The sequence below is a fragment of the Pezoporus wallicus genome, unplaced genomic scaffold (assembly GCF_028554395.1).
Source record: "Pezoporus wallicus isolate ANWC-B61680 ecotype Strahan unplaced genomic scaffold, APGP_CSIRO_Pwel_v1 contig_7237, whole genome shotgun sequence".
In the NCBI taxonomy this organism is placed as follows: domain Eukaryota; kingdom Metazoa; phylum Chordata; class Aves; order Psittaciformes; family Psittacidae; genus Pezoporus; species Pezoporus wallicus.
In genome coordinates this window covers 135828-148789 of record NW_026635802.1, presented here as the reverse complement: position 1 = coordinate 148789, position 12962 = coordinate 135828, and the positions used below count along the sequence as shown (strand labels likewise).

The window sequence follows — 12962 nt, the reverse complement described above, 5'->3', positions numbered from 1 at the left end:
TCAAGGGAGAAAAAGCCCAAGCTCTGTGGAGGCAAAAACGTCCTTCACTTTCCCTTATTTCCAGGCTTGCATGCTTGGGACCAGGACAATAGGGAAAACTCATTGCTAAGACTCTATTGTAAAGTTTAACAAGTGGAGACGGCCATTGATGCTGAAATACAAGTGGTCACGCAGAGAGCAGCAGAAAGGGTATCCCACCACCAAGGAGAGAATCCAGATGGAGAGCATCATGCAACAAAGGTGCTAGAACAGCAAAGCATCTGTTGTGTGAAATCCTCTCTTAGCTCTCCACTACAGACTAATTGGGTTGGTTGCTACTGTGTTTGTGGCCCTAATCACTTGTGAGTTGTGATAGTCAAGCTGAAATACTCATTCATATAATAATACGCAAATAAATGCAGAAGGAAGCATGGCCCAGATGAAATATTCTTGGTAGTCACACTTGGGAAGTAAAGACACTTGGACAGGCCAAGATGGGCCTGAGAGGAAGTGATACTCTGAGAGGCAGGATTAGAACTCCATGCAGGGCAAGGCATATGGCAAGGGCAGCCTGCCCCTTTTCCACCCTCTTTTTGCATAGGGGTGCACTGAATATTGATAGTATATACCCTTTTCACATGAAGATGGTGGAGAAGAGAAGCCTCAGGCATCCTAGACAAAACATGATTATTATTTTTGAGTATGACTGCAGAAACTCTTGCTCTCCTGCTTTTAGAGTGACACCTTGAAGCTGGCCAAGGAGCTGTCAGATACAGTTGTCTACTGCAAGAGTGTCCATTTCAATGGCTTTGAGGACCCCAGCCATCCTCGGGCTTTCTATGAGATGTCATCGTTCACGGAGAGCAAAGCTCTGAAATTAGCCCAGGAGTCTGGTATGTATGTTCTGCCCTGGCAAAAGGCCATCCTCTGTCCCAGTCCCCCATAAAGGAACAGTGGTTAAGCACAAGGAAAAGCAAACCTGAAAGACAAGGGTTATGATCTCTTTGGTTATGCATGCCACTGAGAAAGTGGGAATAACTTAATATCATAGAGGCTGTTACCAAGAAGAGCATTTTATACAGGTAGTTCACATTTGGCTAAACTCACTAGGCAGAGGAGCAGTATATATAAAGCAGCAACAATTTAGCTGGTGAATGAAGTTGCTAAGCCACTGTCCATTGTATTTGAAAAATCATGGCAGTCAGGTGAAGTTCCCAACGACTGGAAAAAGGGAAATATAACCCTCATTTTCAAGAAGGGGAAAATGGGTGACCTGGGGAATTACAGACCAGTCAGTCTCACCTCTGTGCCTGACAAAATCTTGGAGCAGATTCTCCTGGAAGGCATGCTAAGGCACATGAAGAACAACAAGGTGCTTGGTGACAGCCAGCATGGCTTCACTAAGGGGAAATCCTGCCTGACCAATTTGGTGGCCTTCTATGATGGGGCTACAGAACTGATGGACAGGGGTAGAGCAGTTGATGTCATCTCCCTGGACTTGTGTAAAGCATTTGACACTGTCCCACAAGACATCCTTGTCTCTAAATTGGAGAGACATCAATTTGATGGAGGGACCACTCGGTGGACAAAGAACTGGCTGGATGGCCATACACAAAGAGTTGTGGTCAATGGCTCAATGTCCGGCTGGAGACCAGTAACGAGTGGTGTCCCTCAGGGATCGGTGTTGGGACCGGTCTTGTTCAACATCTTCTTCACTGACATGGACAGTGGGATTGAGTGCGCCCTCAGCAAGTTTGCCGATGACACCAAGCTGTGTGGTTCAGCTGATGCGCTGGAGGGAAGGAATGCCATCCAGAGGGACCTTGATACACTTGTGAGGTGGGCTGATGCCAACCTCATGAGGTTTAACCATGCCAAGTGCAAGGTCCTACACCTGGGTCAGAGCAATCCCAGGCACAGCTACAGGTTGGGCAGAGAAGAGATTCAGAGCAGCCCTGCGGAGAAGGACTGGGGGTTGTTGGTTGATGAGAAGATGAACATGAGCCAGCTTCAGTGTGTGCTTGCAGCCCAGAAAGCCAACTGTGTCCTGGGCTGCATCAAAAGGAGCGTGAGCAGCAGGTCGAAGGAGGTGATCCTGCCCCTCTACTCTGCTCTTGTGAGACCTCACCTGGGAGTATTGTGTGCAATTCTGGTGTCCTCAACATAAAAAGGACATGGAACTGTTGGAACAAGTCCAGAGGAGATCCATGAGGATGATCAAGGGGACTGGAGCACCTCCTGTATGAAGACAGGCTGAAAAAGTTGGGGCTGTTCAGCCTGGAGAAGAGAAGGCTGCATGGAGACCTCATAGCAGCCTTCCAGTATCTGAATGGGGCCTATAGGGATGCTGGGGAGGGACTCTTCATTAGGGACTGTAGCGACAGGACAAGGGGTAATGGGTTCAAACTTAAACAGGGGCAGTTTAGATTGGATATAAGGAAGAAGTTCATGCTGTAAGGGTGATGAGGCACTGGAATGGGTTGCCCAGGGAAGCTGTGAATGCTCCATCCTTGGCGGTGTTCCAGGCCAGGTTGGGCAGAGCCTTGGGTGAGATGGTTTAGTGTGAGGTGTCCCAGCCCATGGCAGGGGGGGTGGAACTAGATGATCTTAAGGTCCCTTCCAACCCTAACTATTCTATGATTCTATAACAAGAGGAGACAAAATTAGCTGCCTTCACTAAAAGAGCCATTTTCTTCTATTTTTTCCGTAGCAACCAGTTTTATTCATCACAATGTCAGGCACCTGAGCCGGATCTACCCTGCAGGCTGGAGGACAGATTCTTCCAACTACAACCCCATTGACTTGTGGAATGTCGGCTGCCAGATCGGTGGGTGCAAGTGGGATGCCAGAGAGGGTCACCCAGGCTGGCTCACCCATGGCCTGGCTATGGAGGGGCTTCAATTGATGTAGAAGTGTGATCTCAAGCCCTTTGCAGGCAGAGAGGCTCAGTGGTCACTGGGAGAGGTCAGCCCTTCAGCCAATGCTCAATGACTTTTCATAGACCATTTTCTGGCCCCCCTCAAAACTGTTAGGAGAGCCTTTTCTGTATATCTGTTTTGGTCACAGCTTCTGTACTTCTACACAAAGAGTTCAAACATGAAGAACTCTGTGGTCTAACCAACAGAGGCATCAATGTCCCTCAGGATGGCAAATGAAAATAAGCATATCTGGGCTGGAAAGGAGGTTTTATAATGAGGCTAAGTATCCAGAGAAACAACTGAGAAGGATTTCCTGGCTTCACTGCAGGAGATAACTCCTTTAGCACAGAAATAAATAGGTTTATCTAAAACATGCAGTTCCTCAACCAGGTGACATAAATTCAATATAGGACACTTTTTGATCCTGTTGAAGGCAGGAGGACAAATGAGATGGCTGTAATGGCTCCTCCTGCCTCTAACGTCTCTGCAAGAAGTCCTCCGTGGTAGCAGGCTGTGAGGGTCAGAGTTTATCACTGTTCTTTGAAGTGTGGAAAAGCAAATATTTATGTCCATGAAGTGCAATTTCATGTGAACAGAATTAGTATAAAAAGATTACCATTGATTTATCTGAAAGTGACTGTATTTATCTATTTATGTTGCAGTTGCCCTAAATTTCCAGACAGCAGGCACAGAAATGGATGTCTATCAGGGTCGATTCCAGGACAATGGGTTTTCTGGGTACGTCTTAAAGCCAGAATTCCTCCGGGATGAGCAAACCAAATTCAATCCAAAATCCATCACAGAAGGAACATGGGGGACAAAGAAGAAACTTCTGCTTAAAGTAAGAATAGAAGTTGGAAACTGTCTCAGTAGCATCCACCTTCGGGGGGGGGGGGGGGGGCATGTAGGTTATACCTTCTCCTTCTGGCCAGCTGTATCCCAGCCCTACTAATTTCCCACTACTGGGTTTCTGCTTCAGTCCTGCATGGGCTTTCATCCTCAGAGACTTACATATTTAATGTTTGGCAATAGGAGAGGTTAATGACAATATTCACTGTCATTACACAAACATAAGGCAGACATGCACTCAACAGTCACCACTCTTGTTTACAAGTATCATCTAACCGCTGTGGGGACAGTTAGAAAATTGCATCTCTTAGCCAGCTGGCTGGGCTGGAGCAGTGTTCCTAAGGTGCTTTGGCTCATGACAACTTCATCTGAAGGATGTCACTCACTCTGAAAGATCAGCAACAGTGTGTTGCAGCAGGTCCTGCACTCCTGGAGAAGGGAGTGGGCCAGGGAGTCCCCTCTCCTAATGATGACCTGACCTCCTCCTCTGTTTCTTCCACAGATCATCTCTGGTCAGCAGCTGCCCAAGGTGAACAAAAGCAAAAACTCCATTGTTGATCCTAAGGTAACGATAGAGATCCACGGTGTCCAACAGGATAACAACAAGAAACAGACCAAGGTCATTGAAAACAATGGTAAGGGGTTTTGTTCCATGCAGTGCTCCCATGGGGCAGTAAACCTTTCATTTTGTGTAGCAAAGTGTTCCTTGCCAAGACTGCTGCCCTGTGGCCAGGCTTGCTCAGGTGCACCCAAGCTTCCCCACACTAGGCAGTGTCACAAACTCACAGAAGATGCTAACTCAAGTTGCTGGGAGCATTGCCCAGGTGAATTTTGAGTATCTCAAAGGATGGAGGTTCCTCAGACTGTCTGGGCTTTCTCAAGTGATCCCGTCTTTGACCGACCTCATGATAAAATAAGATATTCCTATGCTTAAGCAGGAATTTCCCTGTTGCAATTTGTGCTTATTATGCATTAAGCTTTTGCTGTACATCTGTAAAAGCATGGCTCTATCTTCTCTGTAAGGGAGTAGTGGAAGATGGCAATAATAACCTTAGCCTTGAAAACTTGACATCTTCTCTGTACAAAAGGAGAACATTTCTTTTAACTCAGAGCCCCCTCACAAGGCAGGGACGCTGCATCTGCTCATTCTTTTGCCCAAAGTGGCACAAATTAACACACATCACAGCAATATTACAGGTGACGGATGAAAGCCATAAGCTCCCACCTCCAAGGAGCCTGGCTCAAGCCTTACCCACCGCTGACCTCGGAGATCTCACAGACATTGCACTTCCCTGTAGGCCATTTGTCCTCACTCAAACATGGTAGGGATTTCTCTCTGTGCAGTGAATACTGGGGACTTCTGAGTTTGCAGAGGGCAAGTTCAGCTCTCTCCTGGGAGAGCAGCGAGGCAGTAGGGGTCTGAGAAATCAGTCATTACCCTCCTGCTGACAAACACACAGGTACACACACACACTGCTGTTCCGTGTGGAGTAAGAGCCAAGTGCTAGAAAGCCAATGCATATTTTCCTCCCTGCTAACAATGTTTCCCTTTTCCTCTTTCCTGTTTGAGTAAATCTGGCCTGGCTCCTAAAGCTCATGGCCATTTCCGTTACCTATAATGATTTTTATAATGCCTCGAGTGAAAGCTGCATAGGGAATGTTTCAGACCTGCCAGGCCTGTTCCTTAGGGCTGCTCAGCACACCCTGCCCCACAACCAGTCCCTGGTTGGCTGCAGTGATACTGGGGTGATGCTGGAGGGAGTGTTGCTCAATGCAAAGTGAATCAAACAATGAAAACATTAGTGTTGGAAAGGGGCAGCTGCAGTGAGGGGGTTGTGTTTCATGGGCTGAGGTTTCAGATATGTGACCATGCTTCAGCAGTTCACCTGGTTTGATGTTCTACAGTTGGACTTAGTCTTAAGGGTCTTTTCCAACCTAAATGATTCCATGATTCTATGATTCTGTGTTAGTGGGACCAGAGAAGGGTCTATGGTCATAGATCAGGTCATAGCAGAGCAGCTGTGGAACTCGAGAAGCTGTGGAAACTTGCTGGCTCAGCAGCTCTAAGCATCCCACCAAAGCTCTGAGATGGGTTGAAAATCCTCCCTAGAGGATCAGTACAGTGAAACTACTGTCCTAGGGCTGATGCCTTTCCCTTGACTTTCATGATTTCTGCTCCCATGGAATCAGCAACACTGTTTTTTCCCCAAAGATGAAGGGGGTAAGGAGCAGATGTGTGTTTTCTGAACAGTCCAGTTAATTTAATCATATGAAAGTCCAAATAAATTGCACCAGTGTAGGTATTTTGCTATGGGACTGTCCACAGGCCCATCTCAGCATCTTCAGGGCCAGCTGAAAGATCGCTGCTTCCTGCAGAATCAACTACAAATCCTCTATGAACAGCTGACATTTTGCTGTTCTTGGGCTGATGCCAGGAGGGTTTCAAACAGGGTGTCCTCTCCTGTTTGTTTCTGGGGAGTGGTTTATGGACACTGCAGAGAGCACCCACTGTGACCTGGAGAGAGAGCATTGAGCTTGTTCTTCAACTCCCACCTGATGTGACAGTCTCTGGTATTGTTTGCTTTGTGAGTCCGGACCGCAAGATCCTTATCCATAACAGAAGTAGGGCTCATCTGGCTGTCTCAGTCACTGCCCTTACACAAGGAGACATAAAACATTTTGTCCATAGACTTGATGATGCTTTTGTAATCGTAAACCTTTCTTGAAGATAGGGAAACTGAGGCCCTGTGTAGTGACTGTTGGATGTACTCCAGCACTCAGTGAGGCTGTTACAACACAAAGGCACAGTTCTTCTTTCTGCTCTTCTCTGGTTTAGGGCTGCAAAAGTTTGCAGGTGGTCCAGTGGCAACCAGAGACATCCATATATCAGCCACTGAGAACATGTAGAGCAGAGCTGAGTTCACCTCCCTCCTGCTTCTCATTGTCTTCTGGGACTGTGATGCTGAGGTCTGCAGTGAGTAGCCTAAGCTAAGATTTATTAATACCAGGTAGGAAATCAGTATCAGAGCTGGGAACAATGCTCTCAGCCCCTGCCATGACCTTTGGCTTCAGTCAGGCAAAGTCTCCATCCATTTGCAAGCATCTCTGGCTGCCATCCTTGCTTGTGAGCATCTCTTGCTTCTTTCCTTGTTTGTCAAAAGCTCTGACCATCATTCTTGTGTATATTGCCCAGGCTTTAACCCAAAATGGGATGAAGAGTTTACATTTGACATAGAGATCCCTGCACTTGCCCTGGTCCGGTTTGTGGTGGAAGACTTTGACATGTCGACCAAGAATGACTTCATTGGGCAGTACACCCTTCCCTTCACCAGTCTGAAGCAAGGTAAGGCCCTATTCCCTGTTCCTCACAACAGTGAGCCTTTGGGAAGCTCCAGTGTCCCAGAGGAGTGATCCACATCCATCACACCTCAGGTCAGAATAGGTCCCCTCTCTGGGATATGGGCAAAATGATAAACGGTTTATTGGGCAGCTGTTAACACTGTCTATGGGGAAGGGAGCCCCTTGTCACCAGTGGTGTTGGGCACAGTACATCATTACCAACGCTCAGAGCCATGCTTCTCAGACCTACCTGTTCTGGGTGGTACTGAGAGCAAACAGCTCTGAGACAGAGGAGATGTTTTTGCAGAGTCTTGGCAAATGTTACCAAATATTTATCCAGCTGGACTAAAGGCCACTTTCCATCTGTGTGTCTGCTTCCAGGTTACCGCCACATCCATCTTCTAACCAAGAACGGAGACCCGTACTCCTCCTCCACCCTTTTTGTGTACATCAATATTGAGGACTGTGATTAGCATCTCAGCTCTTTCACAGTGAACCTCCTTATTGATGTAGAAGGAATTCAGCATGTGAAGTCTGCCAATGTCAGGGTCCCATCAAATCCCCAGCACATTCTCTGGAGCAGCCCGTGGTGCTCCACAGGACCCCTGATGTGAGATAGCCATCAACCTTCTTCCTTCTGTATGCTGGAAACATCCTGATGCTGCTGTTGAGATTAATCCTTTTGTACCTGTTTGACCAATCCAGCTGTGGTTTTAGTTCACTTAGTGTATGATTTTTTTAAATTTTGCTTTTAATGAGAGGATAGGAACTCCTTTTGAGCAAAATACAGCTCTTGGGTTGGGTTTGGTCAGACATCTGGACAAAGCATCTGTGCAAGAAAACACCCACCCTACCGTTGACATCGGTGGCCAGATGCCAGGTGACTTCTTGCAGCTTCAGATGTCAGCTGTGTTTCACCGTATGAAGTCTTAAACGGGGACTCGATTCCCCTCTTTCCTGTTACAGATTTAAAAAGAGAGCTGCACTACAAAGCCCCACGTTACATAACTCTGCTTCCCTTTTGTATTATAATGAAAAATACATGAACACTACTCTGCCTGTGTGCCTGGCTCTCGGCCAGGGCTCTTTGCAATCACAGCCTCGCTCTGCTCCTCTGAAGGAGAAAGAAGCTGCCGAACTGCAGAATTCCCTCTAACCCAAAGCGAAACCCGCTCAAAGGGACCTCAGAGAATGTCTTTTGTCAGTGTCAGTAGAAATACGCTCAACTGACCGTAGGCCTTTTTTTGAAATGCAGTAGAACTTTCTTCGTTTGTGTTTTTATAGAAAAACATAATTTTTTAACACAGAGGAAGTGGTGGTAGGAGCTGTTGTGAATGTTAGCCTGTCCCACTTGCACTGTAGAGGTAACCTAGTACAGACAGACAACAGTGTTTTGAACAGCAACAGAGTATTTATGGCAACAAGTGATTTTTCTTCAAGTACAAAGTTAAGGGAATATTGTTGAAATAAAATAATATATATTTTGAAGTGCCAACTATGTTACTAACAGTATGTTAGAATATTAAAGTAAAACAATCTGGAAAAATCCAATTACTTGTAACTATTTGCCTTGTCTTAATTGAATGCAGCACACATGAAATTGGAGATAAGACCTGCTTAAGTTCTTCAAGCTATCAGTCTTTCTGGGGTTTTCCATGCCCAGTGGTAGAGAGGACAGGCTGCTGTCAAAGAGGTTAATGTCCCTTTAGATCTTTTCCATTTCCCACTTATTTCTGAGTCCAGAATAGCCTGGATTTCGTAGTTCTTGGGTCCACAGCAAAACTGGCTTTCATTTAGTCCTACCTGGAGTTTCTTATGCTGCAGTTTTCCTTGCCGGACACACTGAAGTTCCCTCTTCACTACAATATTGTGTGATGTTGTAAACTGTTGCCAGATTAAATGTGAATTATACCCACAACTCAAAGGTTCATATTGAATTAACAACCAAGAGTTCAAGAGTGGCAGAAGCCACAAAGGCTGAACAGGGTGTCCTGCAGTGCCAAGGGCTCTCTCTCAGCTCACCTCTGGGATGGGGCATTTGTATCAGGAGACCCATTTGAAGGCCAAGGCAGGAGCATCCTTGACTCCTACTCAGGGTGAGTCAGATTAACCTGCTGAGCTGACTGAGAGCAAATTATTCGTGGTTTGGTGTTGCAGGATTAGACTTCAATGGATTATTGAGCTAAACGAGCCCTCAGCTGGCTGCTGTAGTCAGTACCAGAGAAGTGGGGGACAGGGAGTGGAGAGAGATGTGGGGCAGGACCACACTATCCAGGGCCAGAGTGGGCTTATATAGACAACACAGAGAGGCCAGGAGTTTGTCTGCTTGTTGTGCACTTACTTACATAACAGTAGGCAAGATCGGTGGGAAAAGAGAACATCCCTGATGACAGGTAGGCACAGCTGGGGGAAAACTACTGGAGGCAGGTGGAAAGTAGCTGTGATGGAGACGGAATGAACCAGAGCAGGATAGATAATGCTGCGAGGTCTCCCTTCTCCCCAAAGGAAGGAGCATGGTCCATGCTGTTATCATAGGATGTCATCTCTGAGTAGATTAGGAATTTCTGGAGCCCCATTATAAGGAAGAGCTCTGGTGTAAAGAGCAGCAGAAATAGGACATGGCCCACCAGACACCACAACAAAAGCAGCAAGTGGCATGAAAAGGAGAATGTGGGTGAGAATCCTTCCTTTAGAAATCAGAGGCAGAGAGTAAAAACAAGTCTCCCAACGAGGAGAGAACAGCAGCAGTTTACACAGGTCCAAATACTAGAAGGCTCTATTATCTGTAAAATCCCATTCTGGTTTCCAAGTCCTGGCAGAAGCACTTCTCTCAAGCGTTGGTGAGCATTGTGGCAGCAGGAATTAAAGCCATTTGTAGCAAACTGGCCTGATCTCCAAAACCCGACTATTTCTGCTCATCTCCATTTGATTACATGATGATCATTAGTCCCATACCCAGGGCTGATAGGTGGCACTTACGGAGAAGCACATGCAATTCGTTAATTTGGGAGCTGGCAGGAGCATACCGCAGAGGGGTGATGCAAATATTGTTGCTTCCATCAGTGGCAATAGCAACTGAAATAGGGATAATGGGCAGTGAATGTATCTAGTGTGGACACAGCAGGAGCAATCATGCAGGTAACTTGGCTCATTTGTGTCTCTGACCCTTACCTTATTCTTCATGGGGTGGGGTGCAGGATTCAATGGGTTTCCGGCTGGACCCTCAAGCGGAAATTGGACAAGTGGTGGCAGGAGCATGGAGGTAATTTGAAATGACTATCAAATCTTAAACACACAGATCTATCCAGAAGACCCCATCACCTGCAAAGGTTCGGGCAGGTCCATTTCATGAACATCGTGGGGTTTCAGGAGCAGGGTATATGGGCATGGGGGGGACAAATGGTCCTGGCTATGGTGTTCAGGAACAGATGGGGTTCAAAAGCTCCTCAGTTTGTTTTTCACTTTTCAAAAAAAAATCCAAATTCTACTAAAGACCAGGTGTTTGAAGGATCTCTGGCCCTGCAGAGCTTTTACCTACTGCCATCCTGCCCACATGCTGATCAAAGACACTCAGAGTGCTTCTGCTGGCTGTTTATTAGCAATCACTGATCAGGTTGGGAATGGAGTAAAGCTGCAAACCCACATCTTCCAAATTCTTAAACATATGTGTTTCTTCTTTTAGTTTATAGTTGTGTCCCTTAGTCACTGATCGCTCATATTTCCCCCTGCCCTCCCCAGTTAGGCTAAGCTGACAGTGTAGAATGAGCTCTCATCACAGAGATGGAGCCCTGATAAAACCTTCAGTGGGACATACTCTGCCTCAGGTCATACCCCAAACCCTCCCTGCTTCCCCAAGCCAAGCCTGTGGGCAGATGGACTCTTTTCACCTGATTGTGCTCAGGGAGGACAGGTGAGATTGGAGATGCTGTCTGAATGAGAGGAAAATACAGTCTTGTCTGGCAGTCAAACCCAACAACAGCTGTGTCTAGCCCTTAGTCTCATCATCCTTTTGAAAAAGATCACCTGATAAATACGCTTTTAATAAGTGGGGTTTTTTTTCCAAGTCAGGTTCTTGTTCGTTTTACCTGCACTGGGCAATGCATTTTAGTCTACAACTGCTTCTTGCTGTTCTTTGGTGAATAGTTTTTCTGTGAGCTGAGAAGTGTCAGAACTGTCTGGTGTCACTCCATGAGCTACACCACCACATATCTGGCTACTCCATTACCTTTCTCCTGATCTCAAGGCTCCCCCTCTGTCCTCCTAGGGTTTCCCCCTCCTCTCCCAATCCAGAATTCATGTAGCAGCTGCAAGTGGCCTTTGTCTTGCATAATTTTAAACGTCTACAAATGAAGGAAGATCATGACCTTGTGCATGTGGCAATTTGCAAAAGGGAGAGAAGAGGCTACAATATGATTGTGTGACACACACTTGTCTTCATGGCTATCAGCAATAAGGTGTCAAAAAGAGGCAAAATCATCCTGCGAAGTCATTCCTGCAAAAGGTTTTGCCTCCTTGGATTCTGGGTTTGTGGGAGAAAAGAGCCATCCCCTGAACAGTGGCTGTTGGAATAACTGCATTGAGATGGGCCTGATTGAGATGTTGGGTCGGGGTCATTGAGCAAATGTCTGTACTTCCCTGCAGCTCCTAAGAAAGCAAGGTTTGGTCCCAGAGTCACTGGATGCCAGATGGCCCCTGCGGTCTCAGAAGAGTCCATACTGCTTCTTCTCATTCTGCTGCTTCCATTTGGGCATCTGGTAGAACTCGTCCTTGGACTTCCCAAAGATGTCATAGAAATCAGCATCAGAGAGATAGTACTGCAGGGGGAGGAGAGAGCAAGGACAGGTCAGCTTTGGCTTTTGCAGAGGCTGGGACACCTCAATCAGCTGCATCCCCTCCTCACTGTGCCATCTCTGACCTCTGACTCCAGGCCAACAGCTCCTGTCCTTGTGGTGGGAAGTGGAACCCAGCAACTGTTCCTCATCCCACTTCTCAAAGCACCAGGCTTTGAGAGAATAAAAGCCCACCAGCCCAAAGGGATGATCTGGTTTTGAGGGTTAGCATGTTCTGGCTGGAACTCGGCCTCCACTAATCACACTGAGGCCAGGACAATTCCTGGTGCATGGGAGAAGTTCTGCTAGCCAAGGTTGTGGGTGGTTTATTAGGCAGTGATTCACAGTGAAAGCATCCCCCCCTTGCTCAGTCCCTTCCCCCAAATATTCCACTGGAAATGTTCACTCCCATTGTTGGAAAGAGAGAGAGGTTTGTAGATAGCAGGCTCATCACCGATACTGAGAAAGACCCTGTGGGAAACAGAAGTTGCATTTTCCCTGGGATTTTGGGCAGAAGATAGCACTCATGTACAGCCCGGCTGAAATACATCCATGGGCATTGCCGTGGGGCAGAGCTGCTGCTCAGCTCCCTAGCTGAGGGTGTTGGCCTTTGCCAGGAGATCTGTTGGGGCAAGACATCAGTCAAACACGGGTTGTAGAGAGTAGAGGGAATCAACCCCTTGTGTCTCTCCCATCAGCTTGCTTGGACTCAGCTACAGAAGTTGCTGAAAACCTTGGGCTGATCAGAAATCTGAGACCTGGCATTCCTCCCTGTCCCTGGATGGGATTTGCCAAAATGCAAGCTTTCTGACAAAAAAAAAACAAACAACCGAAGACAGAATGGTCCCTTCCTGAAGGAGTTTCGAATGAAAACTAACACCCACAGCCCAAGCAGAATGCAAATCCCAGCTTCACTCTCAGCTGTGTCACCTTGTCTTGTGGGAACTATCTTTTTGATCCTCTGTCCCTCCAAGGACAGAGGCTGGGCTGCAAAAATAAAATTCCATCAAAAGAAAATATTTTTTAAAATGACTACTTAAAATTAATT

General features: G+C 46.8%; 2 protein-coding genes across 4 annotated transcripts in view; one reads left to right on the top strand and one right to left on the bottom strand.

Moving 5' to 3' along the window:
* The window catches only part of PLCD1 (phospholipase C delta 1), a 58207-nt gene extending 49571 nt beyond the window's left edge, over nucleotides 1-8636 (top strand). For all 3 annotated transcript variants that reach the window (XM_057398273.1, XM_057398271.1, XM_057398274.1), the window contains 6 exons: nucleotides 716-872; nucleotides 2690-2806; nucleotides 3560-3738; nucleotides 4249-4381; nucleotides 6940-7089; nucleotides 7467-8636. In XM_057398273.1, coding sequence (XP_057254256.1) covers nucleotides 716-872; nucleotides 2690-2806; nucleotides 3560-3738; nucleotides 4249-4381; nucleotides 6940-7089; nucleotides 7467-7558 — 828 coding nt within the window. In that variant the 3' untranslated portion in view covers nucleotides 7559-8636. The remainder of the gene's footprint in view (nucleotides 1-715; nucleotides 873-2689; nucleotides 2807-3559; nucleotides 3739-4248; nucleotides 4382-6939; nucleotides 7090-7466) is intronic.
* Nucleotides 8637-11498: 2862 nt separating this feature from the next.
* Nucleotides 11499-12962, bottom strand: part of VILL (villin like) — a 35236-nt gene continuing 33772 nt past the window's right edge. Inside the window, exon 20 of the mRNA XM_057398270.1 lies at nucleotides 11499-11899. Coding sequence (XP_057254253.1) covers nucleotides 11786-11899 — 114 coding nt within the window. The 3' untranslated portion in view covers nucleotides 11499-11785. The remainder of the gene's footprint in view (nucleotides 11900-12962) is intronic.